The sequence below is a fragment of the Lampetra planeri genome, chromosome 13, assembly GCF_965212315.1.
Source record: "Lampetra planeri chromosome 13, kcLamPlan1.2.h2, whole genome shotgun sequence".
NCBI lineage: Eukaryota > Metazoa > Chordata > Hyperoartia > Petromyzontiformes > Petromyzontidae > Lampetra > Lampetra planeri.
The window spans coordinates 1,633,494-1,660,758 of record NC_136119.1 but is presented as its reverse complement, the minus strand read 5'-3'; the positions used below and the strand labels follow the sequence as shown (position 1 = coordinate 1,660,758).

At 51.5% G+C, this 27,265-nt stretch overlaps 1 protein-coding gene across 1 annotated transcript; it reads left to right on the top strand.

Moving 5' to 3' along the window:
• Positions 1–5,398: 5,398 nt before the first annotated feature.
• LOC144722159 (5-hydroxytryptamine receptor 1A-like) lies at positions 5,399–6,757 on the top strand. The gene has a single exon (XM_078600334.1). The coding sequence runs from the start codon at positions 5,399–5,401 to the stop codon at positions 6,755–6,757; it is 1,359 nt and encodes a 452-aa protein (XP_078456460.1).
• The last annotated feature ends 20,508 nt before the right edge of the window (positions 6,758–27,265 follow it).

Below are 27,265 nucleotides of genomic sequence, written 5' to 3'. Positions count from 1 at the left end.
ATCACCACACGTGCGTGTGTTTATTGTGGACACGATCCCTTGCAAAAGGTTTCTTCTGTTTGTCGTTTTATCATCTTAACACAACTGTTTTATTGGCAGAAAATGTAAAAACCTTAGGGGCCGTCCATAAATGACGTCACGCACCTAGGGGGGGGGGGGTCAGACATTAGTGACGATGTGTGACGAGGGGGGGAGGGATTTACAAATGGGACGTCACATCAAAATGAGCAACTTTAAATAAATATAGACAACACGTTCTACTTAATTAAATAGACTTTTTAATAAATGTTTTCTCCTACAACATCAGAGTGCAGCGGCACATTAAATACGCACTACAATGACAATAGTTTAAAGCTATTTTATTTGGGGGGGGGAGCTTTGTGACGTTATATTTGAGGGGGGTCTGACTTTTTAAGACGACAAAATCGCGTGACGTCATTATCTTAGAGATCACAACATTGAGAGGGAAACCCAACAAACTCATCCGCACAGCCATGGAACTGCCGCTGTTGGATACTATAGAGGTCCGTAATGAGTTTGCATAGCAGCAACAGGAGGCGAATCTCCACCACTCGCCACTCCATACTAAACTATTTTTTTAATTTTTTACCAAGTAAGGCCCACTGAGCAATACAGTTTTTTTATTCAGAAGCGACCTGACCACAAATGATAGCCCAACGAAGTGGCTTAAAACACGTGGACATTTAACACAACGGCGGCGTGGTGTATTCCGCAAATATGCCCGACTGTGAGGGCGGGCACAAGCCGGCGTGAGTAGGTTAAACGTTGAGTTTTATAAGGGCACCACGGGGTGACCAGCCCCTTCCCACCCAGCCCCTCCCCACCCTCCCCACCCAGCCCCTCCTCACCCTCCCCTCCCCACCCAGCCCCACCCTCCCCACCCAGCCCTTCCCCACCCAGCCCCTCCCTCCCCACCCAGCCCCTCCCTGCACGACGGACGGACGGACACAATAATCCCCTGTGGGCTGGTGTAACCACGAATTTCCTACCAGTATAACCGCCAAATACTCTAAAACGCATGTTGATTCGAAATGTGGAGGGGGGGGGGGGGAAACCGGAGGACCCAGAGAGAAATCCATGCGAACACGGGGAGAACATGTCACTGATATTAGCCGTGGTCTGGAATCGAACTCATATCGCAATCCCATACTGTAGAATTCATTCACAACCCAAAAGGAATTTGACCCAAAGAAAGCGAGCGAGAAAGCGCTAGGCCTGCAGCAGTGTTGCTGTTCAGTGTGTCTCGTTATCCCGTGTGTCATTACCCAGATAGTTTGCCTCTGCTGCATTGTTTTTGGACACCGCATTGTGGCCTGCGATCGCTCTCTTGCTGAGTAATTATCTCCATTGGCTCCGACTGTTTCTGGCGCCTCGGGATAGATGCAAGCGCATAGGAGGCGCCGTCTAAACAAGACACGGTCATGATTGCGGTGCGCTAACCACTGCACCACCGACCCCCCCTCCCCCGCCCATACACAATAAAGAATGGTAAGGGTGCGAATTGCTTCACCGTATTCTCCGGAGTATACGTACCTGGTCTATTTACAAGAATGTGTAAGAACCTGCGTATTAGAATTAGTAATCCGGTAGGCATTTGTATCTAATGATCATCTTTGTATCACTATAGGGCACAGTTGGTACATCGGCCAGTCATCTCAGTCAGTCAACCCACGGGCACCCCTGGGGTCTTGAACCCTGACCTGCCAGCAGCGAGCCTTCCCACACTTTGCCTGGTCTCAAAAGTGCACATAGCCTGGCACAGGCGCCGTGATAACGTCACTGCCACTTAGTAGCAGACTGGCGGTTGTTGTTTGTTGTTGTTGTGTACTTCTATTGAAGCAACATTTGGGGTTTTTTTTTTTTTCACGATACTTCCCGGAGCGTCCTATCATCGGGAGAATGCGTTTAGCCCTCGGAGCCCTGGTCGGGCCAGCAACGTGGAGTCCACGTTTCTCTTGCCCATAGAGGGCGCTGTACCAACAACCCCAGATTTATTCCAATGTGGTCGATGCTGCTTCAACGGAGGAGGATGAGGAACAGCAAAACTCCACGAACGAACTCTATCCCTTGGTGTGGACCAATCAGTTTCAAGAACAATGTATATATTATCATAGTGTGTTTTTGTTTGCATTTGATTGCAAATATTGTGGTTAATGCAGACATGAATCCTTGTAAAAAGGTTTCAGTTTTGTTGCCAGAAAAAAGGGGAAACACCCCTATTATGAACTCTATCTGCTCAAGAAGCCCTCTCTCGACATTGGCACCCAGCTCATCACGATTTTTCCATCACACACAAGAGAAAAACAAAGATACATTGAGATCAATGGAGATTTCATGAATACTCATAGAGACACGTGGGATGCGTGAAAGACAAGTTCCACGTTGGTGCAATTGAGGCCATGCAGCCCGAGCTACGGACCGCTTAGTAAACCCACAGAGACCCACAGAGACACATGTCGATCCAGAGAGATGCATTAAAGATAAGCCACAATCGTGCGATTGGAGCTATGCAACCCAACTATGGAGCGCACAGTAACCCCACCGTGGTAGTCTGCGCTCCCTCAACTGAGTAGGGGGATCAGCAGAACGACACGGACCCTCTCTCTCTCTGCTGAAGCCCTCTCGTCGTGACCAGCAGTCTCTCTCGACATTGGCATCCAGTTCATGAAAAATAGAGATACGTAGAGAGCCATAGAGATACATAGGGACACATAGAGATACGTAGAGAGCCATAGAGATACATAGGGATATATTGAGATACATAGTGACCCATAGAGACACGTCGAGATGCATTAAAGACAAGCCACAGTAGTGCGACTGTGACCATGCAACGCAAACTATGGATCACACAGGAAACACATTGTGGTCTGCGAAACAGCGGACACGACAATAACTCTCTCTCTCTGATGAAGCCCTCTCGTCGTGAGCAGCAGCAGCAGCAGCAGCAACAGCAGCAGCAGCAGCAACAGCAGCAGCAGCAACAGCAGCAGCAACAGCAGCAGCAGCAGCAACAGCAGCAACAGCAGCAGCAGCAGCAACAGCAGCAGCAGCAACAGCAGCAGCAGCAGCAACAGCAGCAACAGCAGCAACAGCAGCAGCAGCAACAGCAGCAGCAGCCACAGCAGCAGCAACAGCAGCAACAGCAGCAGCAACAGCAGCAGCAACAACAGCAGCAGCAACAGCAACAGCAGCAGCAGCAGCAACAGCAACAGCAGCAACAGCAGCAGCAGCAACAGCAGCAGCAACAGCAGCAGCAACAGCAGCAGCAACAGCAGCAGCAGCAGGATCTCGACATTTGGCGTCGAGCTCCTGAATACATCGCCACAAGGCGCGAGACTAGGAGAGCATTTCAATATCGCGTCTTATGTCGGTTATTCCATCCGGTCATGGCTCTAGCCCGCAGTGTAACGTGGGGTTCGTCATATTTAAGCGTGTCTTGTGGGGGTTGTTTTGTGTGTGTGGGGTACCGGTAAACGCAGCGAGCCCGAGTTCGATACCCGCTCATGGAAATCTGAACCAGTCCTGGGCCTGCCCTAGGTCGACTCAGCCTCAAAGGAGAACTGCACCTGGTGCGGTGTGTAAACATCGGTACTTATGTCCCATGCTGGCCTTCATAGGTGCTACTCGCAGACAATAGCCAACATGACTTGCCCCAAGGGTCTGTTAAGGCGATACGGGAGAGTGGGGTGGGTGGGGGTCTTTGTTTTGTGGCACAGTCTGCGTTGGTATGACATGCATTGGTGTTCAATGTTCGAGCAGCACGTCGCTACTGCGGTAAATCCTGCTGAAGTATATCAACATACTTAATTGGAATTAGGCTGAGAGACTGGAGTAAGAGGAATACGTGGATTAGCGAACACACGCAGGCTAATGAGTGGGACTTGGGCAGGAGGCGTCGTGGCCATCGGACAGGAATCATGACGGAGTGGCCGCCAGGAACACGAAACGCGTCCGAGAGGACGTCCACCTACGAGGAGATGGAGCGATGAAGTCAGCTTGTGTGTGTGTGTGAGAGCGAGACAGAGGAATATGGCATCGCGAGGATCGTGAGAGTTGTCGGCTGCTTGGGGGGGAGATGCCTTCATCCAGCAGTGGATCGTTCTTAGCTGCTGGTTACTGATGCTGCAGCTATTGCTGCTGCTGCTGCTATTGGTGGTGGTGATACATCAATTGCAGACTTGAATAAGTTTAGGTCGTGCCGCTAACGCAGGCAATTAGAAATGAGGGCACAAGCGAGGTCTTAATGATCTTGCTATCACAATGTGAATAATGGGCAGGGCTCTCACGCCGAAATGAAAGCACTAATTAATAGCCATTGCATCCGTGTACTCACTGAGTAGGTGAGAGGCCGTTACCGGCGTGCGTGTTCGTCTTGAATGTTTCTAAACTGAGGGTCGGTTGCCTATGTAACGTGAGCTATCATCACGCACAACAACGAGAGAACACCAACAACAATCAATTCAGCAAATGAAATGATGTGTGTCTGTGTGTCTGTGTGTGTGGGAGAGAGAGAGGAAAAAACTTGCATAGGGGAAAACATTCACAAAGATCAATCACGAGGAGAGGGCTACTCTCTGTACCCCCCCCCCGAACCCTTTTACCGTTGACTTTGCATCGCAAGGGGGGTGGTAGGGGGGGTCAAGGGAGAGACAACGACATCACTACCACTCTGGGTCCCAAGCTATCGCTGAATAATGAAACGCATGACGCACACGCGGCACAGCATTAATATGAATGTGGAGCGCGCGCCGCCGTTCCGACTCACGCGCGCGCTGGAGGTGTGCGCTGCTGCCGCTGCTGGTAGCGATCGGTGGTGGTGAATGGTGGTGAGGGTGGTGGTGGTGGTGGTGACGGTAAGAGTGGTGGGGGGTGAGGGGGGGGCAGGAGGAGAGGGGGGGGAAGAGGAGCAAGCAGCAGCAGGAGGAGGAGTGGAAAGACTTCCTAAGGCGGCTTGGCTGTCAGCGCCTCGGAGTGAATGGATGAGGCGTCCCAAACAGGCCAGGCTCTTGGAACAGGCAGCGGAGTTGGATTGCAGGAGGCAGAGAGTCGCGAGAGATTTGAGATCACAGAGGGAGAGAGAGAGCGTCTTAGATTAAGGGACGAATACGTACGGGGGATCGAGAGAGAGAGAGGATAGACAAGAACGTGCAGAGAGATACGAGCGAGAAGAGACATAGCAAATGATAACACGAGATTGAAAGATAATTGAGATATATATAAAGGAGAGAGAGTAATATAGCAACAGAAGATAAGATATATATATAGATACCATTAAACACTGAAGACAATCAACCAGCATGAGCTAACCAGAGGTGACGCGAGTGCTCATCATCATCAAACCACCACCTGCGCAGCAGTCAACAACAGAGCCCAAGCCATGATGGATCACCACTCCACTTGCAACCTGTCAGCGCCTCTGCAGGTAAACCTCGAGGGCCAGGAGACGGCGGCAGCAGCAGAGGTGTCCCTCTCCTACCAGGTCATCACGTCCATGTGCCTGGGGGCTCTCATCCTCTTCTCCGTCGTCGGCAACTCGTGCGTGGTCGCCGCGATCGTGCTGGAGCGCTCCCTGCAGAACGTGGCCAACTACCTGATCGGCTCCCTGGCCGTCACCGACTTGATGGTGTCCATCCTGGTGCTGCCCATGGCCGCGCTCTACCAGGTGCTGGGCAGGTGGACGCTGGGACAGGTGGTGTGCGACATCTTCATCGCGCTGGACGTCCTCTGCTGCACCTCGTCCATCCTGCACCTGTGCGCCATCGCTCTCGACCGCTACTGGGCGATCACCAACCCCATCGACTACGTGAACAAGAGGACGCCGCGGCGCGCCGTCATCATGATCAGCCTCACGTGGCTCGTGGGCTTCTCCATCTCCATCCCGCCCATGCTGGGCTGGAGGACTCCGGCGGACAGGGCGGACCCGGACGCGTGCAAGATCAGCCAGGACCACGGCTACACCATCTACTCCACGTTCGGCGCCTTCTACATCCCGCTCATCCTCATGCTCGTCCTCTACGGCCGCATCTTCAAAGCGGCGCGATTCCGGATTCGCAAGAACGCCAAGAACCGCGAGAAGAGGGTCTGCGACGTCAGTGTGGCCTTGAACGAGGAGATGATGCACCGGCGACTCAACGGCGCTGCCGCTGCTGCTGGTGCTGGTGGTGCTCGTGGTGTCGACGGAGCTGGTGCCGGCTGCTCAGCGATGAACGGCAAGCAGCAGCAGCAGCAGCACTCCAGCAGACGCGACAGTTCCGAGTCCAGGCCGCCCTTCTGCTGCAACGGCGCCGTGCGCAACTACGAGGACGAGGCGCCCGTGCATGTGATGGAGGCGCCGGGCGGGGGCCACTGCACGCTGCACCTGCTGCCCAACAACGTGAACCAGGAGGCGACGCGGCTCGGCGACTGCCCCGAGCGAGGAGGAGGAGGAGGGGGCGGCGGCGAGAGAGCCACGGACCCGAGGCGCAAGACGGCGCTCGCGCGGGAGCGCAAGACGGTGAAGACGCTGGGCATCATCATGGGCACCTTCATCTTCTGCTGGCTGCCCTTCTTCATCGTGGCGCTCATCTCGCCCTTCTGCGGCGAGCGGTGTCGCCACTCGCCGCCGGGCGTGTTCGCCGTCATCAACTGGCTCGGCTACTCCAACTCGTTGCTCAACCCCATCATCTACGCGTACTTCAACAAGGACTTTCAGAACGCCTTCAAGAAGATCGTCCGGTGCAGGTTCTGCAGGAAGTAGGAGACTCGATGTGGGTTTTGTGGTCGGGGGTGTGTGTGGTTGTGTGGTGGTGGTGGTGGGGGGGCTTATTTGTTTACGAGTTGATGGTGATGATTGTGAGAAGACCCGCGGTAAATGTCTGACCGCTGGGTGACTTCGTGTGGTGATGGTGACGCTGAATCGGTGTACAACGCAGTTCGGTGTCGAACAACGAAAGATCCCCCCGCCCTCCCCCTTAACACCCCCCCTCCTCCCCTTAATTAATTGTCTATCGATTAAATAATCGATTCGGAGATGAATGTAACAGCCTCAAGTGAGTGGCTAACAGTACACTTTCAGTTCAAACCGCTGCTGTATTAAGGCATCTCTCGCTCTCTTTCCTCGCCGTGTCTTGCCAACGGTGTTGTGTTCATGTCACACACAGTCACACGCACATACTCAACGTCCGCGACCACAGTGCGTGAAATTCGTGGGTGGAATAATCGATCATAATCGATTACCCGAGGCATCGTTGCACGATGTAGACCAACCCTTCGATGACGTTCGCAATGTCGATGTACGATTTTTTTAAAAATATATATTAACGTTCTTAATAAGTTCACGCGAAAGTCTAGACTGGGCTGTTAAAAAAATAATGAACGCGTTTATATCCTATTAATGGTTTAGTGTAAATAATACAATACGATGTACATAATGCAATAGGCTGCGGTTTTAATAATACAGTGACAATTGGATTTAAATATCCTCTAAATGCAAATGCATCTTGAAGGCGCTGTAATACTTAGCTGTGGGACACGGGGGGAGTGGGGAGAGGGATAGATATGGAAGAGACTTAACGTCGAGGGTAGCACTCAGAATTCAAGTTTGTTATTTTCAAGATCACACACCTCCCTTCGTGTCTTTATTCGTTTGCCTGTTCAAAATGAAGCCACTGGGAGTTGACCGAGAATCGCTCGATATTTACTCGGTCGCTCAACGCAGCGGAGACATTTCGTTTACAGCCAATGCACACAGAGTCGTAGTATAAGGGCAGACACGGATGGGGAGCAGGAGGAGGAAGAGAATGAGGTTCTGAGCAACCTGTGAGTACGAACGGCGTACAAGTTGATGCTTCTGCTGTTCACGTTTACACCGACAGAAAACAAATTGAGAGGAGGGTGCGATCCAACACAAGCGAAACTTCACTTTCCTATGTGCACGTTGGGTGGCACCCGAATAAACAACAACATAGGGATAGCAGAAGTGGGAGGTCTTGGGCCTAGACTTGAACAGGGGCTGGGAATCGACAGCGCGGGGGGAAGAGTTCAGAACTTCGTGGCAGCAGAGGAGAACGAGGGACCTCCCGCAGAGCGAAAGTTGACTGCGGGCTTCCGCAGAAAGCCTTGGTTCCTGGAGGAGAGTGAGAGGAGTCGAGTGAGATGATAGGGGAGAGGCAGGAGAGTGCTCGGATGGGAGCAGAGTGAGATGAGAGGTGGGAGAGTGCGTGGAGGGGAGTAGAGTGAGATGGGAGGTGGGAGAGTGCGTGGATGGGAGTGGAGTGATATGAGATGGGAGAGGTAGGAGAGTGCATGGATGGGAGTGGAGTGATATGAGAGGGGAGATGTAGGAGAGTGTGTGGAGGGGAGTAGAGTGATATGAGATGGGAGAGGTAGGAGAGTGCATGGAGGGGAGTAGAGTGAGATGAGAGGGGAGATGTAGGAGAGTGTGTGGAGTGGAGTAGAGTGAGATGAGAGGGGAGATGTAGGAGAGTGCGTGGATGGGAGTGGAGTGATATGAGATGGGAGAGGTTGGAGAGTGGATGGAGGGGAATAGAGTGAGATGAGAGGGGAGAGGTAGGAGAGTGCATGGAGGGGACTAGAGTGATATGAGATGGGAGAGGTAACAAAGTGCGTGGATGGGAGTGGAGTGATATGAGATGGGAGAGGTTGGAGAGTGGATGGAGGGGAGTAGAGTGAGATGAGAGGGGAGAGGTAGGAACGTGCATGGAGGGGAGTAGAGTGAAATGAGAGGGGAGAGGTGGGAGAGTGCGTGGAGGGGAGTAGAGTGAGATGAGATGGGAGAGGCAGGAGAGTGCGTGGAGGAGAGTAGAGTGAGATGAGAGGGGAGAGGTAGGAGAGTGCGTGGAGGGGAGTAGAGTGAGATGAGAGGGGAGAGGTAGGAGAGTGCGTGGAGGAGAGTAGAGTGAGATGAGAGTGGAGAGGTGGGAGAGTGCGTGGAGGGGAGTGGAGTGAGATGAGAGGGGAGAGGCAAGAGAGTGCGTGGAGGGGAGTAGAGTGAGATGAGAGGGGAGAGGTGGGAGAGTGCGTGGAGGGGAGTAGAGTTTAATGAGAGGGGAGAGGCAGGAGAGTGCGTGGAGGGGAGTAGAGTGAGATGAGAGGGAAGAGGCAGGAGAGTGCATGGAGGGGAGTAGAGTGAGATGAGAGGGGAGAGGTGGGAGAGTGCGTGGAGGGGAGTAGAGTTTAATGAGAGGGGAGAGGCAGGAGAGTGCGTGGAGGGGAGTAGAGTGAGATGAGAGGGAAGAGGCAGGAGAGTGCATGGAGGGGAGTAGAGTGAGATGAGAGGGGAGAGGTGGGAGAGTGCGTGGAGGGGAGTAGAGTGAGATGAGAGGGGAGAGGTGGGAGAGTGCGTGGAGGGGAGTAGAGTGAGATGAGAGGGGAGAGGTGGGAGAGTGCGTGGAGGGGAGTAAAGTGAGATGAGAAGGGAGAGGTGGGAGAGTGCGTGGAGGGGAGTAGAGTGAGATGAGAGGGGAGAGGTGGGAGAGTGCGTGGAGGGGAGTAGAGTGAGATGAGAGGGAAGAGGCAGGAGAGTGCATGGAGGGGGGTAGAGTGAGATGACAGGGGAGAGGTGGGAGAGTGCGTGGAGGGGAGTAGAGTGAGATGAGAGGGGAGAGGTAGGAGAGTGCGTGGAGGGGAGTAGAGTGAGATGAGAGGGGAGAGGTGGGAGAGTGCGTGGAGGAGAGTAGAGTGAGATGAGAGGGGAGAGGTGGGAGAGTGCGTGGAGGGGAGTAGAGTGAGATGAGAGGGGAGAGGTAGGAGAGTGCGTGGAGGAGAGTAGAGTGAGATGAGAGGGGAGAGGTGGGAAAGTGCGTGGAGGAGAGTAGAGTGAGATGAGAGGGGAGAGGTGGGAGAGTGCGTGGAGGGGAGTAGAGTGAGATGAGAGGGGAGAGGTAGGAGAGTGCGTGGAGGGGAGTAGAGTGAGATGAGAGGGGAGAGGTGGGAGAGTGCGTGGAGGAGAGTAGAGTGAGATGAGAGGGGAGAGGTGGGAGAGTGCGTGGAGGGGAGTAGAGTGAGATGAGAGGGGAGAGGTAGGAGAGTGCGTGGAGGAGAGTAGAGTGAGATGAGAGGGGAGAGGTGGGAAAGTGCGTGGAGGAGAATAGAGTGAGATGAGAGGGGAGAGGTGGGAGAGTGCGTGGAGGGGAGTAGAGTGAGATGAGAGGGGAGAGGTAGGAGAGTGCGTGGAGGGGAGTAGAGTGAGATGAGAGGGGAGAGGTGGGAAAGTGCGTGGAGGGGAGTAGAGTGAGATGAGAGGGGAGAGGTGGGAGAGTGCGTGGAGGGGAGTAGAGTGAGATGAGAGGGGAGAGGAAGATTGGTGAGTTGCGGCGTCTTGAAGCCGATCCCGGGCCTGGATCGAGATCGCGCGACACAATTTGAATTTATTCCGCATCTACACAAGACCGCATCTGAAGACGCCGGCGATGGAAGCAAGGAGGCACGCTCGTGATGTGATGTGCTGGGAAGAGGATGGATTTTATTTTGGAGGGAGACAGCAGTGACAGGAGGGCACGGGGATGTTACTTCTGCGCTAAATGAAACCCATGCGCGGCCACTGATCGACAGGGGAGCACAGCGAGAAGCATATTGAGCGTGGACTCAAGCAGGCGGATCACAGAGTTAGCGGTGTGGGGGGTCGTTAAGAGGAGTTCGTTCCAGGCTACAGGGGCAGCAACAGAGAAGGGTGCGACCTCCCAAAGTGCCATACCCTGGGCTTGCCAGGAGAAGGTAGTACAGCAACAATGTGGCCGCCACCGTTTTCCGTTTTGATGGGATCGAGTGTTTCCCCCTCGCACGCACGCACGTGCGGGTTTTCTCCGGGTGCTACGGTATTCAGCCGACACGTAAACGCTCAATGAATTGGCTGCACGTCTATGTCATCTGTCTTAATACATCATAATACATGGCAGGGATCAGCAACCGAAATAACAAGAAGAGACATTTTGTTCCGATTTCGATAAAAAAAAAACCCCTCCACGTCTCAAGAGCCGCAATGCACTGTGTGGTGAATACGAGACGGCGGTTCACTGAACGAATAACGGTCACGAAGCGGCAGTCCTTCCAGAGCCCGCCGACCCCTGATATGTGGAGAACCGCAGAGCTTGGAGCAATTGTTGGTAGCGGCAGCGCTCGCCGCTGGCTTCTGCTGCTGCCTCCCAGCTCGTCCGTGGTTCCTCCTCCTGACGTCTCTGAGTCGTCGACGTCCCCCCCCCTACCCCCCTTCTCTATCTGTACGAGAGCGAGCGAACACGAGTCACGCCTTGACTTTATTCCATTTAACATCGCAAGTCAAAACGCGTGATACGATACGTTTCGAGAACGCGCCTGTGCAGCATCCACCGCCACCGACGTCGTGACGGCTGTGGTTTTTGTTTTTTTTGGAGCGACGCTTTCCGCCTAATTCAGGACCACGCACGCGGCGATGACTCACGAAGGCAAATTCATTGAGAGCAACAAACAACAACAACAACAACCGGAAGGCCGCCGCTCGGTTCGCAATCACAGGAGGTCAGCAATCAATGGCATGGACTGCGGCGGCGAGGACTGTAATGGGTTTAACGGAGTTGAGCGGCCAAAAGGGCTGGTGTTGGCAGGAAGATAAAAGGGCTTTCTTTGTACAGGGAGGTGGCCAAGGAAAATCCACGGCGATCCGTTTCTAGATACCCCCACCGATTGCAAATGAACAAGCGATGGAATATTGGGGGGTGGTGGGTGGTGGGGTGGTTCGATTTATGGACAGAGTTGTTCGATCAAAAAAATTGCGTTGAGGGCTATCATTCGTTGCACGCACAGAGAATGATGGCCCCCAGACGTATCGAGAGAGAGAGAGGGACACGTTCTGGAGTAACGCACTGCTGTTGCTGCCTTTGCTCTACAACGTCTCCCTCTGTTCGAGTGGCGGTATCTGCACGTCACCCGGGCCCCCTCTGTACAAGGCAGTGGTGTCACGCACGACGACAGGTGGCCATCACAGACTGAAGCGTCTCTTCACGCTTACGTGTGCTGATGATAGGGCCGTGTGTGTGTGTGTGTACAAAGACCGCCCGCGCAATATGTATGGTTTGCGTGTTGACCATGCGTGATGATGAAACTAAACTTATAAGGAAACACAATTAACGCGTTATATTTTTTTTATCAACGCGTCATTGAATACCACGCTTCACGATGCTTGTTTGGTGTTGCGTGTCGCTCGCTCCACACGTCAAGAAAGAAAAGGACGCTGCCGTTATGTAGTTGAGGTTAGCACGCTGCATGGGATAGAGTGTTTCACCCTCGCACGCGTGGGTTCTTTTCGCACATGTATGTGTAGGACCGCAGAGCTTGGGCAATTGTTAGTAGCACCTCCCCCCCCCCCGCCCGCCACCACCACCCCTGCCGTGGCCCCCGCCCCTCTGTCCATTCGTCCAGCAGAATGGGTTCGCCACGGTTAGTTAGCGTGTGGTGGGGTAAAGTGTGGGTACTCCCACCTCTTGCAAGACGTGCGGCCGCCGTAGAAGAGGAGCACGAGCCAGCCATCGCAACAGCTGCACCTTTGCGTTTCATTCAGGCGTGTGGCTTACAAATGAAGTAACTAATGAACTCACCTAATTAGCGGAATTAAACAGTTGGGGGTGTGATGATAATTCACCCCCGAGCCTCCGCACCTCCACAAGGGCGAGTCCATGAGATGTTGCACGCCATTCAGGCTGGCGATTAGATAAAACAAAAATCGATGACGCTGTGACTCGTTTCTACACCGCGGATGATGTAGCGGCTTCTAGCGGCTGCGTGGAATCCATTGCGTGCATCGCCTACAGAAGGTTTACGAATCGGGACGTCGATTCACGCCAAACAATATTCGATGTACGCGTGCATCGCGAGCTTTGTCGATATTAATCTATGAATTGATATACCACCGGGATCAATATGCTTGCTCTCGGATGGTTACTTACGAGTTATGAGTTCAAATCTTTGTCGGGGTCAACTGGGCTTACCATGTTGACAACCATCACCACCATCACAATCATCATCACCATCATCACCACCATCACCATCATCACCACCACCATCACCATCATAACCACGATCATCACCACCATCATCACCACCACCATCACCACTGCCATAACCATCATAACCACCATCATCACCACCATCATCACCACCACCATCATCACCACCATCACCACCACCATCATCTTCATCACCACCACCATAACCACCATCATCACCATCAATGTCATCATTGCTAACACGATCATCTTCATCACCATCATCATCACCAATATCACCATTGCTACCACTATCATCTTCATCACCACCATCATCACCACCAATGGCATCATTGCTACCACGATCATCTTCATCACCATCATCATCACCACCAATATCATCAATGCCACCACGATCATCTTCATCACCACCATCATCACCACCAATATCACCATTGCTACCACTATCATCTTCATCTTCAGCATCACCACCACCACCACCAACATCTCTCCAATCGTTGGGTAAAGCGCGCCACCACGTTGCACCAAGCGAACAGTAGATAACACCCTACATTGATTAATTCATTCAAACTGAATTCTTTACAACGAGGGTTCGATCTAAATTTCACAGGGTCACGCGTCCGTCTTGTGCGGGTCGCCCCTCAATGACGGCGGAGGAGGAGCGCAGATGAATTATCATTTGCACCCTTAATAAACAAGCCCAAGACCTGATGACCCGAAATGCGCCCCGATCTCATCGCATCTCATAAGCGTGGGCTGAGTTGAAGCCTCGTGGTCACTGCTGCTTTATTATTCTTTTTTTTTTACCAGCTAATGCCCGCTGAGCTATTTACATTTTTTTCAGACGCGACCCAGCCACAAATGATAGCCCAACGAAATGGCTTGTCGCGTGAAAATTTGTAGCAAGAGAAATACTCAAAACGCATTGTTTGTAAATGTGGAGGGAAAAACCCCGGAGAGAGACACCGCAAACTCCAAATACACAGCAGGCGTCTGGGTCGGCATCGAGCCCACGACCTCCTTCATACCAGGCGAGGTAGTTAACATCTCCTAGCCACCGTGACTTGGACGGCCGATCACCAGGCTGCCAGCGGGCTACGTTGTCAGCCGAGGAAAGTAAATATATATTCATCAGAATCCATTGTACTGTACTATACCCCCACCCCCCCGTCCAACATCCATGGCTCCCTCTGACTGCTTACACCGCCACTGACAATCGCTTGGTGAAAAATGAGAAAATTACCCCCGACCCCACCGCGATCCGAGCGGCGTGGAGAAGCCTCGTTAGGCAGTGGATTGATGGAGGTGGGCGGACGGGTGGGTGGGTGGTGGCACGTGTATAGGGACAGACAAAGCCTCTCGTCAAGGGACATAAAGCATCACGCGAACTCCGGCCATCCTCGCAGTGGCTCGCCATCGAACAAAGACGGTGGCCGCTGCATCGCGCGGCGCTTTCAGATGCGCTTCTGCGGCCGTCTGGAACGCTCTTCCTTCCGATATTAGGAAGCCACTGGAGCCACGCACTTTTAAATCGTCTAGATTGAAAGCTCATTTCTTTAGAACTGCTTTTTGTGTTTAGTTTGTTGTCCTTCCCCCGCCACCTCCGATTCGCACGGTTGGATACGTACGGTGCGAAAGAAGTTCAAGATAGGTACATACATAGGCATTGCTTGATGCGAGCGGCTCCTCTCTCGTAGCTACACTCATAGGCGTGCGTGGCGTCTCAAGCTGTCCCACGCGTGACTAGATAATAATAATAATAATACGAGGGCAACGATTAGAATTTAATAGCAATAATAATGATGTGTTGGTCATGGTGGGAGGTGTTTGGCCACTGTGTGGGGAGCAGCGGCGTAGCGGTTAGTGGCGATTATCTGAACCGGTCCTGGAGAAGTAAATGACTCGGATGCCTGTAGATTTAGAGTTTGTGTCTTTCTCTCTGCCCGTGGTCGCGTTGATTTTTCTCCGAGTCCTCCCGTTTTTTCCCTTCACGTTTAGAATCAACGTCACGCGTTTAGATTATTTCCATGCGATAAGCCACTTCGTTGAGCTTTCATTTGTGGTCAGGTCGCTTCTGGAAAAGAGCTCCACAGCTCAGTGAGCCTTACCTGGTAAAATCAATAAAAACTTCAGTCTTTGTTAGTGTCAAATGAGTACCTGGTGCGATGTGTAAAACGTTGCCACTAGGGAGACAAAGGCGGCCAGGCGCGGTGCTGACACACCCCACTCCCTCGTTTGCCGTGGCGGCTTTCAAAGGCGCTGGTCGCTTCACAGCAATTTCCCCAACAGTCTGCTAAGGCTATACGGGGGGGGGGGTTGGGAGATTTTTGTTTCACCATACTTCACTACGTGGACGGTCCAGCCAGAAACACGGAGAGATGGAGAGGAGGCACCACGACGGAGTTGGAGCGCCACGGAGCTCGGTTCCATGCACACACGGAGAGTGATGACGTCGTCTGTAGTTCAGCGTTCTTCATTGCAAGGCACGCGGATCACCGCCAAATGCATAACGAGTGAAAACACCTCCCCATCGTCATCGTGCTGCTGTCACAAACCCCGACAATGTTTTTTTTTAATGTGTGGCGGCCCCTCACACTGATGATGTCTTACCGGGGAAAGTGCCCCCCCCCTTCCTCTGTAAATTCGTGAATAAAACTGCTGAAGCGTGAGCACGAGAGGGTTGCGAAACAAGTGTGGGCAGGCCTTCAATCCAGCAGTGGATAAACCATGCCCCCTCCCCCGTGTAGATGATGTATAAACAACATCGGAGCCATATCGGCGGTCGACGTGAAATGAGCAATTACGTCTGATTGATAGCCTCATTACCCTCGCAGCTGACCAGTTATTTGGTGCCATCAATAAGTACAGCAATCATCATTAGCGCCCTGAAATTCAAAGCGCGAGGAATGTTCCTCCCGCCAAACCCGCTTGAGTTGTTGTTGTTTTTAGTGAACTTCGCAACGTTTTCACACAACGACCTCTCGTCACCAGCCAATGGTCGACGCCGCTCTGGGGGTTATGCAACACGTGGCAGCTGACGACGATGAGTTGTGCTGGGACAGCGCTCCGCACAAAAACGTGAAATTGAAACGACATCAAAACTCGCGTTTACAAAAAATAAATTATATTTTCCCCTTCAGTTTTTTTTGTTTTTTCAAAGCTGCGTTCCAATTGCGCTGCTCTTTGGTGGCCACGTGACGAGACGGAGAATGCGTTCCCATCGAGGACTCGACTCCGGAGCGGAGTTACATCGGTGACCGTGCTGCTGCTGCACTTGGCTTGTCTGCAATCCAGCGCTGTGGAGGCAGCAGCGAGGGTTGGTGGATCACCGCACCGATGTCCTGCAATGCCCTTCCTTCCCGTGGGGTGCCCGTGCTCCTGAACTTAGCTCGCCAGGAAGATGGCGGTGCGGTATTCCCTCGATATTCGCCAACTTGCTGTCCGCTGCTTTTCGCGAATCGCATCTGGAACTCTCTTACGCGACTGCATTGAGAGAAAAAAAAGTGATGGCAGAGAATGTATAGTAATAGGTTTTTACCCTTTCAACTGGTACAAAACTGACACCTTTATACAAGGGAACATGTTTGCAATAACCACAACATAAGCAGTCAAAATGCAAACAAAAATAAACAACTCTTCTTCTTGGTTCTTTCAGTAAAGTCACGTAGAAGGGAAGTAATAAAATAATTAAAATAAAACATAAACATAATATTATTATTTTATTACTTCCCTTCTACGTGACTTTACCGAAAGAACCAAGAAGATGAATCCCTGCAGTCACGAAAGCTTTAAATCGAAATAAACAACTCTGATAATGATAATGATATGCACTGTCCTTGAAGTTGATTGGTCCACACCCGAGACAGCTTTTCTTAGAGCCTAGTCTCCATTGGTGTTGGACCAGATGACGCCAAAAGGCGTACAACTCAAAAACATGATGCCTTGTATAAAGGTGTCAGTTTTGTACCAGTTGAAAGGGTTAAAAACCTATCACTATATTTTGCCACTGGTAAAGGAGGTCTCATAATGTTAAAGAGAATGTAATTTGAGAAAGTGATGATATCAAGTAACGAGACAATTTTCATGTATATAATAGCTTATTTTACGTATTCATTCAAGGTAATTCATGAAAAAGATCGGTGTTCGGAGGCCAATATCATTAACCGCGAAATGTACTATTCACGAACATCTACAGAACGTATACCCCCGCGAATAACGAGGGAATGCCGTGCAGCACAGACGTGTGGACTCCACGTGTCCTTCCTCCTCTCACGCGTGGGGGTTTCTCCCCACGCGCTTTAAGTATTTTTCTTATCACAATGTCCACTTCGCCGAGCCATCATTTGTGATAGCCAGGTCGTTTCTGAAAAAAAGCTAAAAAGCTCAGTGGACCTTACCTGATTAAAAATACAGGGTGTTTTAAAAAGATGAACCCGATTTGAAATCGCTATATCTCTGCAACCACGAACCGCCCATGAATGAAACTCTTACCACTTGAAAGGGCGGGGCATAGAGAGGGCGGGGCATAGAGAGGGCGGGGCATAGAGAGAGGGCGGGGCATAGAGAGGGCGGGGCATAGAGAGAGGGCGGGGCGTAGAGTTTCAAATGATTCCCGCTCGATGCCTCTCCCAGCGCACAAACAGCCCCTAGCCTCAGTCGTTCGCAAGACGGTGACCCCGCAACACAAGGTGTTTTGCGTTCCGCAGTTCAGCAAGACTGAATCCGTAATTGCGGTGCAGCGTGCGTTTCAACGGCGTTTTGGCATTGATCCGCCAATGTCAAAGAGCGTGGTGGCACAAAAGACCGTGTTTTTGTGCCACTATTAGCGACTAATCTGGATGACCTCAAAAACAGAATCACGGCAGCTGTGACGTCAGGGAAGAAGACCCTTTGAGAGGCGTTTTGGGACGAATTCAAACTAACGTCTCGATGTTGTCCATACAGCAGGTGGAAGGCAAATATAGCATTCATAAAATTGTTAGTAAAACGTGATAACTCATTCAACCGTTTGTAACTTTTCGTGAAATTGCTACATGTTGGCATCGTGTAAAATACTGCTTTGAAATTGGGTCCACCGTTTTCAAACACCCTGTATATATTCTAGATTTGAAGCTTTCGTGACTGCAAGGATTCATACTCTTAGTTTTTTCGGTAAAGTCAAATAGGTAAAAAATTTAATTAAAATTAATAAAAATTAATAAAAATAATTTTCATTTCATTAAAATTTATAAAAAATAATTTTAATTTAATTTTTTACCTACGTGACTTTACCGAAAAAACTAAGAGTATGAACCCTGTATATATGGCAGTTAATTAATACCACTGTTACGATTGGCAGTCACTGGAGCCCTGAGGGCTGCTTTGTCTGAGTGCACGAGCGCCACTGGGGACACGTGGCAAGCCTCCCCGTGGCGCCCTCACGACTTGCGACGTTTCACTCTGACAACAACAACAACACCCAACGCCTTTTTTGTTCATATCGCTTCGCAAACCCGTGGGAACGAGTGAAACAACAGCAGTAGCAGCAGTTGCAGCAACAGAGGCAGCCGCCGCAGCATCATCAATAGCAGCATCTGCACCTCAATTGACCCCCACACTTTGGCGAAAGCGTCAGCACGGTACATTTCGTTGCTCTGATCTCTGAGCTGGGCAGCCATCGTAGGCAATGGTCACGCGTGATAATTGAGTAGGGTTCTCGTAATTTGAAACATTATAATTCATATTGTCCAGGGGTGGGGGTCATCTCATTCCCATGAGTGGTCGTCTCCTTGAGCACATTCCCACATTCCTATTTGCATCCCCTTGAGTGGTCCCGTATTTTATCGACCCTGGCGAGAGTATGAGCTGCGTTATTCTCAGGTTGAAGGTCACAATCATCACAAAACGGCCGTGGTCGATCCACTGCTGGATGAAGGCTTCCATAAACTACTGCCGTCACCTCTCACGACTCTGCGATGGAACAAACAGATTTCAACCTGTACAGCCTTCCAATTGTGAACGGGCTATATAATTACGTGCATTTATGTGCTTGCTAACGGCCCGTTCAAGCCTTTACGTGGTTGAGAATATACCACCAGTGACGAGCGATAAAGTGAGATCAAAACAAGTCATGCGCCTCCCCTAGGTCGACTCAGCCTTAAACAAGTAACCCACCGTGCTGTGTGCAAATCAGCATCGTAATCTCTGTTTAGACTGGTTGAATCCGATGAGCTGCGAATCTCTTTTTGTTCACAGATGTCCAATAAATATCAGCACCGGGGGGGGGGAGGGGGGGAGACAAAGGTGGCCGGGTGTGTATTTGCCCTCACCCCCCGCCCCGGCCCCAGCCTACGTGTGTCGTTCACACCTGAATGAGCCGCTCGCCCCAGCACTCTGCGATGGCCGCAACTGGGAGTGGATATCTCTTCGTCTTGCCGTGGCCAGAGCGCCGCTTTGTTCGCGGCCACGAGAGATGCCTCGGAGGACCCCGGCGCGCGCGCGTGTGACAGCGGGCGGATTGAGACGCGGCTCCCTATTCAACGAAGGTTCCGTCTCTTCCCGTGCACAACGAAGCAGCTCACACACTGCCATATCGGGAATATCGGAGGCAGAAGCCAAATTACACCTCCCCCCGCCCCCCCATGATCCCCCTTCTTCTCTCTCCACGCGACGAGCCCGCGGCCCCTCTGGGCCACCTCGGGTGCTCATTGAATAGAAATGAACTCTCGTGCCCGCGTGTGTCTGTGTGTGTGTGTCCGTGTGTGTGTCTGCGTGCGTGTGTGTGTGTCTGCGTGTGTGTGTCTGCGTGTGTGTCCGCGTGTGTGTGTGTGTCCGTGTGTCCGTTTGTGTGTGTGTCTGCGTGTCTGCGTGTGTGTGTCTGCGTGTGTGCGCGTGTGTGCGCGTGTGTGTCCGCGTCTGTGTGTCTGCGTGTGTGTGTGCGCGTGTGTCCGCGTGTGTCCGTGTGTGTCTGCGTGTGTGTGTCTGCGTGTGTGTGTGCGCGTGTGCCCGCGTGTGTCCGTGTGTGTCTGCGTGTGTGTGTCCGCGTGTGTGTCTGCGTGTGCCCGTGTGTGTCTGCGTGTGTGTGTGCGCGTGCGTGGGGAACGGTGGCGCAGCGGTTAGCGCGCTGCGCGACGAACCCCCGGCGACCCGAGTACGATTATTCCCTCGCACTGAACTGGTCTTGGCTCTCCCCTAGGTCGACTCAGCCACAAATGAGCACCTGGTCGGTGCAGTAAACATCACCACTCGGAAGACAAAGGCGGTCGGGCGTGGTGTTGGCCGTCCACCTCCTCGTGTGCCGTGCTTGCAGTACGGAACACGAGGAGGTGGACGGGCGTGATGGCGGCCTTCTTCTGCTGCTGGAGGCTACGCGGGGCAATTGCGTGTCGCGAGTCGGGGCCGTTCGTATTCCTCTCCTGCTAAGCCAGGAGGCGCGGAATCAGCGGATTTAATTAGCATCGACCCGCATTGGTTGACAAGGCTACACCCAGCAAGAAAAAGGGCAGTCGCATCGCCACCACCGCCACCACCACCACCACCTCAAGATTAAACAGAGACCAAAGACGTCGGGAGGGGGGTGCGGGGGAGGAGGCACAAATAACCCAACCCCAACAACCACACAAAAACAATCCCCGCAGCCTCGCGAGAAGGAAATTCACTGACCCCCCCTCCTCCTCCAGGACCCCCGCTCCGCCCCCGCCATCACACCGCGTTTATTGAATTCCGAGCAGGGAGCCCGACGCGCGCGGACGGAATTGCATCGCGCGGCAGAGTTCCCGCGATAAGAGGGCAATTTCACAATCCTGGGCCCCCACGCCGCGCACACCGCACACCCACCGCTCGCCCAAGCCAGGCCCAGGCATCTCCAATGATTCCAATTCGATTCTGACTGGGATCCCACCCACCGGCACGAGCGCCACAAGAATCACCGCCGTGCATGTATCCATCATCTATAGCTCTCTTGAGCTACCCCAGAAAGGAAGGAGGCATTGGCCGTGCAGCCGGTACACGGGAGAAGAGAAGACAAACGAGCAGAGAGCGATTCGCTCGCGGCTTCCTTTCAGCCGGGTCAGTGCGGGTCGGCACCCCGGGAAACGTGTGTCGTTGGGCACCCTGCACACCACATCAAGTATGCCTCTCGCAATCGACTCTTGGTGTTCATTACATGCCTACCCACTCCAGCTGCGCAATAAACCCGGAACATATTTCCCCGTACCCTGCACACCACATCCAGTATGCGTCTCGCGATGTCTGTGGGTAGTTTACGGTCACTTGCCTAGCGCGGTCTACATGAAAGCGACTCAGAAAACATTCAGTGGGAAATGAAGCTGTGTCGGGTAAGGGCATCTTGCGGAGCTCAGCTCTCCCCTCCATCTCCCTCCCTCCCTCTCTCCCTCTTGTTATCCCTTCTCCCCCGCACCTCCGATTTGCACGGTTGGCTACGTAACGGTACGAAAGAAATTCAACGTACGTACATAGATACAGGCGTACACCTCTCCAGGTGCAATATGGAGCACTGCGAGAAGCCATTGACCAGGATGTAATTGCAGCGGTGTTTACCTTTAATTAAATATACCGCGAGTCAACGGCTCCGGTTCAGGGGATCGAACGCAGATACCGTGTGAGTGTGTGTGTAAATCGCGAACATAATTGGTCGTGAAATTGTGCAGAATAAAAGAAACGTGATGGAAAAAAAACATTTGCTTTGTGTTCATCTTTGCAATCTTTTTTTCTCCTTTCGGCGTGGCACAAGTGGGTAATTACGAAAAAAAAAGCCAAGATTGGCACAGCATTGTATCCCACATGAGACCCATCAGAACCCTTCCAGATGCATACAAATGCTAAACCCAGTCAGTTCCCGGGGAGAAATTGTAAATTATAAGCAGCATCATCCTTCAACCAATTTAGTTATTTTAGTAAGTGTTGAAATAGAATCTCAGATGCGTAATACTGATGCACTTTTAAAAATAGATATTTATAAAGACATCACATATCGGTTGTAGATTAAATTTTAACTCCAAGACCCTGGTGGTGTGAGCATCATGAGAATGTCATCAGCAGCAGGACGATGCGCATATCTCCAGCGTGAGTGGGAAATAAACGACTCGGGCCACATGAGTGCGATTGTGGCCATGCAACCAAAACTATGGGCCGTGTAATAAACCCATGAAGATGCACAGAGACCCCGTAGAGATACATAGAGACCCATAGTGATACGTAGCGACGCACACAGTTACACAGTTACTCATAGAGATACATAAAGACCCATAGAGATGCATTGACGACAAGCCACAGTAGTGCGATTGTGGCCATTAAACACAAATTATGAATCGCGTAGTAAATCCAGTTGCAGTCTGCGATCCTTTGGTGAAGGGGAAATAGCGAAACCACACGAACTCTCTCTCTCTCTCCCTCTCTTCTGAAGCCTTCTCATTGTGGCATGCAGACCCTGGGATTGGCATTCGGCTCCTGAGCATCTTGCTCCCATATGTAAGAGCAGAATTCAACTGCGATGTTGCTCCTTCATTGCGAGGAATAATTAAAAGGACGCACAATAATTCGAGAGAGAGACACCTTTGCAAAGATGAAATTTGCAGCTAGATTTGAAGCTTTCGTGACTGCAGGAATCCATACTCTTTGGTTCTTTCGGTAAAGTCACGTAGGAATAAAATATTAATAAAATATTATTAAAATATTAATTTTTACCTACGTGACTTTACCGAAAAAACCAAAGGGTATGAAATTTGAACTCCGTAAGCATCCTTGTCTCGCGCCTCGTATGGCAAAAAAAACACGTTTTGACCTTTTGACAAATGTCAAAACAAACCCAACATTACCATCTGCTATTTGATATGCCCCATACTTGCATGAGCTCGAAACTTGTAATAATTCTGAAACCTCCAGTAGATCTACAATTATACCATAACCCATACAGCACTTCGTACAGAATAGAGTATATATATAAGTAACATTACCCCAGGGGCGATTAAAACAAATATCCTTGAACATTCTAATTTTTTATTAAAGAGAAATAAATTACGGACGAGCACCATTGCATCTCCCTCCCCCACCCCCTCTCGCGTAGCTATCTGGGTCCACGAACGACGCCGCTCAGAACCACGAGCACACGAGGTTACCTTTGAACCCAATGGGCTCCCTGCTGATGCCAAATCTCGTGGCACGAGTGCGATGATTGGCGGCGGCTCCTCGCGATGCTGCTGCTGATGCTGCTGCTGGGCAGGGCTGATGATGGGTGATCGTTTTGACGACGGAGATGGGCCCCGTTACCAACACCGAGGAGTATCATTACCCGCCTGCACCTGGACGCCCGCTGGGAATGATGTCTCCGCAATACAGTCCTGTGTGTGTGTATATGTTTGTGTGTGTGTATATATATGTGTGTGTGTGCGTATTTGTATTGTTCTGCTGCCTTCCCTTTTATAAAAACAAAGACAAAGACCCCCCCCCCCTGCCCCCCCCTGCCCCCCCCCTGCCCCCGTACAGCCTGACCAAGTCCTGTTGGCGAGCACCTACGAAGGCTGGCGCTGTGGCACACGAGGGGGTGGGTGGCCAACACCACGCCCAGCCGCCTTTGTCTCCCCAGCGGCGTTGTTTGAACACACCGCGCCAAGTACTCGTTTGAGACTGAGTCGACCTAGAGGAAGCCCAGGATCGGTTCAGATAATCGTCACCGGTGTTGGCCGTGAGCGGGAATCAAACTCTTGCTGACTGGTGTAGGGGAGGGGCGGCAGGGAAATGGTTTCCAGAGCTCAGGCCCGGACAGCTCGACCTTACATTACCCCCCCCCCTCCCCGAGTATTAATAGTGCCGCCCTCCTTCCAAATTTAATTTCAAAGTATGAGTGTCAAACTTCTTTCACACCATACGCAGCCTACCGTGCTTGTCGGAGGTGCGGGGGAAGGACAACAAATGAAATACAAAAAAGCAATTCTCACGAAATGAGTTTCAATCTAGGTGATGATTTTAAAGTGCATAGCTCCAATGGCTTCCTAATATCGGAAGGAAGAGCGTTGCAGACGGCTGCAGAAGCGCATCTGAAAGCACCGGGTGATGGCCAGCCAAAAGCCGCTTCTGCTGCTGCGAGGATTACCAGAGTTCGCGTGGTGGCTTATGCTCCTGGACGAGATCAGCAAAGTTTTTGAGGCTCATTTGTCGCGCAGCAGACGTTCACCTCGTAAAGACGTGAAGGGATTTCCGTTCGGAACTCTGGAGCGAGTAGTGCATCACCCTGCCGCATCTGAGAACGCCCCCAGAATTCAACGGCAACCGTTACTGAACCCTGACCCCTGCTTGCGAGGTCACATCAACAGGCCTCGTTATGATAATTGGTTCTTTACCCTTCTATCTGGCAACAAAACTGACACCTTTTTGCAAGGAGTCATGTTTGCATAGACCGCAATACCTGCAGTCATAATACAAACAAAAGAACATAACTCTGATAATGTGCACTGTCCTTAAAGTTGATTGATCCACACCCGAGACAGCTTTCCTTAGAGCCTAGTCTCATATGGGTTGGACCAGATGACGCCAAAAGGCGCACAACTCAAAGACAATGCACCATCAGAGTATGAGAGCTCGGGGCAAGCATCTACGCTATGGGAACCTCATTTGCCAGTAAAAATATGATAATTGGTTCTTTACCCTTCTATCTGGCAACAAAACTGACAAAACAGGCCTCGTTATCCACACGGGGGGCACGCAGACCTTGCATTGCCCTGTCATTGCCCCTGAAAAGGTGGTCACAAGTCAAACCAATATTATACGTCATTATAATTTAGATAATTGTGTAGTGACATACGACGTCACTACTGTGTCGGGACTGTACGAGCGAAGGGACACATGACGTCACTACTGTGTTGGCTCGGTGTGGGTGCTGTAGGCGGGTGTCACGGAGGTCGTGTCAGGCCGTGACACTCTGCGTGAACCCAACAGGACACGTGACCGGACAAAGGGGGGCTAGGGGCCCCAGGGGGGAGCTTGGGGTCACGTGGTTGGGGGCCCGGACCTTCCCGAAGGATCGAGAAGGGGGGCGTGGCCTGGGGCGGAGAGCTGGGCTGTTCAACCCTGGGATAAAGATGCCATCAGCGGTCCTCGAGTCTCCGATCGTCATCTTCTTGGTTCTTTCGGTAAAGTCACGTAGAATGTAAATAATAAAATAATAAAAATAAAACATAATAAAATAATTCTCACGACGTTTCGGCCACAACGCAAGGAGCCGTCCTCAGGTGGAGAACAGGTCTGTCGAGAAGACAGAGTCTCCACCTGAGGACGGCTGCTTGTGTTGTGGTCGAAACGTCGTGAGAATTATTTTATTATGTTTTGTTTTTATTATTTTATTATTTACATTCTACGTGACTTTACCGAAAGAACCAAGAAGATGAATCCCTGCAGTCACGAAAGCTTTAAATCGAAATTTAATCTTTAATCGTCGTTCGTGACCAGGCAGCCCGTCTCCTGCCTTGGTCACGCTGTGTAGTATTCCCCGAGTGTTAGTGAGATGAGGAACGGTGGTCACCGCCCTGTATATAATGTTCACGTTGGTTGTTATGTGTTAATAAATAGTGTTGCCTCCAAGTTGAGTGTGCGCCTCAATTGAACCCACTACATTTGTTAAAGCTGGAATTCAACCACATTAAAACGCTATGCCAGAGAGCCCGGTCGAATCACTGACATCTCTGACATCCACATTGGAGCCCCAGGATCTCATTTTATTTTATGCTGTCATTCGGTGACGGGCGCTGAGACTGACCGATTACTCATAATACTTGCGGAGATCTCAGTTGAACCACGGAGCGGTTAACACTCAGATTCGAACCCCAGGATCTCCGTGATGCTGGCTGGGGGCAACCCTGACTTCTATTCCACACAGCCACCTCCTGTGTCACTGTTTTACGATTGACAGCCACTGGTGCCCTGACGGCGGGCTGGTTTGTCTGTGCGCACGAGGCCTCGTCCGGCCACGTGGCAAGCCTCCATTTTACCCCTCGCCCCGCCACGGTTTTGCACGACGGTCCGCTCTGCCGACACTCGCCGCAACTTCACATCGCTCGCAAACTATTTTTGCAACCTGTGGGACGAGCAGCAGCAGTCGCAGGAGCAGCAGCACCTAAATTGGCCCTCCCCGCGCGTTTGTCCGTAGCTTCCACACCTGTCCCGCGCTGTTGCTCCACGCTTGTGTATTCATATATATATAACTGATTTGTTATTGAATGCCCATTCCCCGTAGAAACAAGTTCTCTCTTTGTCTGCTGAAGGCGAAACGTGACCGGCACGAGAGAAACGCGAGGTACGTGTGTATGTGTGTGTGTATGTGTGTGTGTATGTGTGTGTGTGTATAACTTCTTTTGCACAGTACGTCGCCAATCGTGCTAATCGGAGGGGTGCTCAGATTGGTGCGTCCGTGCGGTGAGATTTCCGCACAGCTTCTGGAGCGTGGGAATTGCTGCAGTGGACGAGGTCAAACTGGAGGACAGTCCAAGCAAACTAAATGCGTGGGTTCAATCCCAAGTCACTGGTCCAACCAGAAAAAAAGTTATTCCAATATAGCAGGCCGCACTTCGTTTTGACGTGACCGCCCCTCCCGCTGTCCAGATAGACAGCCAGCGAGCAAAACGTGCTTTGTCTCATATAGAGTAAAGTAGCATGATAAGCACGAGAGCGTGTGCGATACGTACGGTGCGAAAGAAGTTCAACAAACATACACGGCCGATGTGGAGGGTGGGAGGGGAGTTCGCCACTGTGAGATGTAGGTGACGTCACAGCGCAGGTGTGCGCGGTGACGTCACTTCCGCGAACTTGGCCAGGTAAACATGAATCCAGTCAGGAAAACTGATTTTCATTCTTTCTACTATCATCATAGGTAATGCGATTGGTAAAGCTCCGTAATTGTTTTTTTTTATGTTAGCTTCTCGTAAATGAAGCACTCTTCGTTAATTATTCATAGCGATTACTGGACGATACATCACAACGCATCGTTAATATCTCGTAATGAGTAGGTATATGGATCACTGGGGAACTCTATGAGTAATTGGAGATGTAAACATGGTTAGCATTTTGATAATTGTTGTAAATTGTGTATGCATGTTCTTGTACACATCGCTACCCGATAGAATGTAATGCAAGGCGGTGAGGTTAAGTTGACGATGCAGGGCGCAGCGGATCATCGCTTCCTGCAACGCTCTGCTATTGTTACGACCATTCAGTGCCGGATTATCCCGGTAGCACAAGTAGCTACATGGCTACGGGCCCCGCACTTTCAAGGGCCCCGC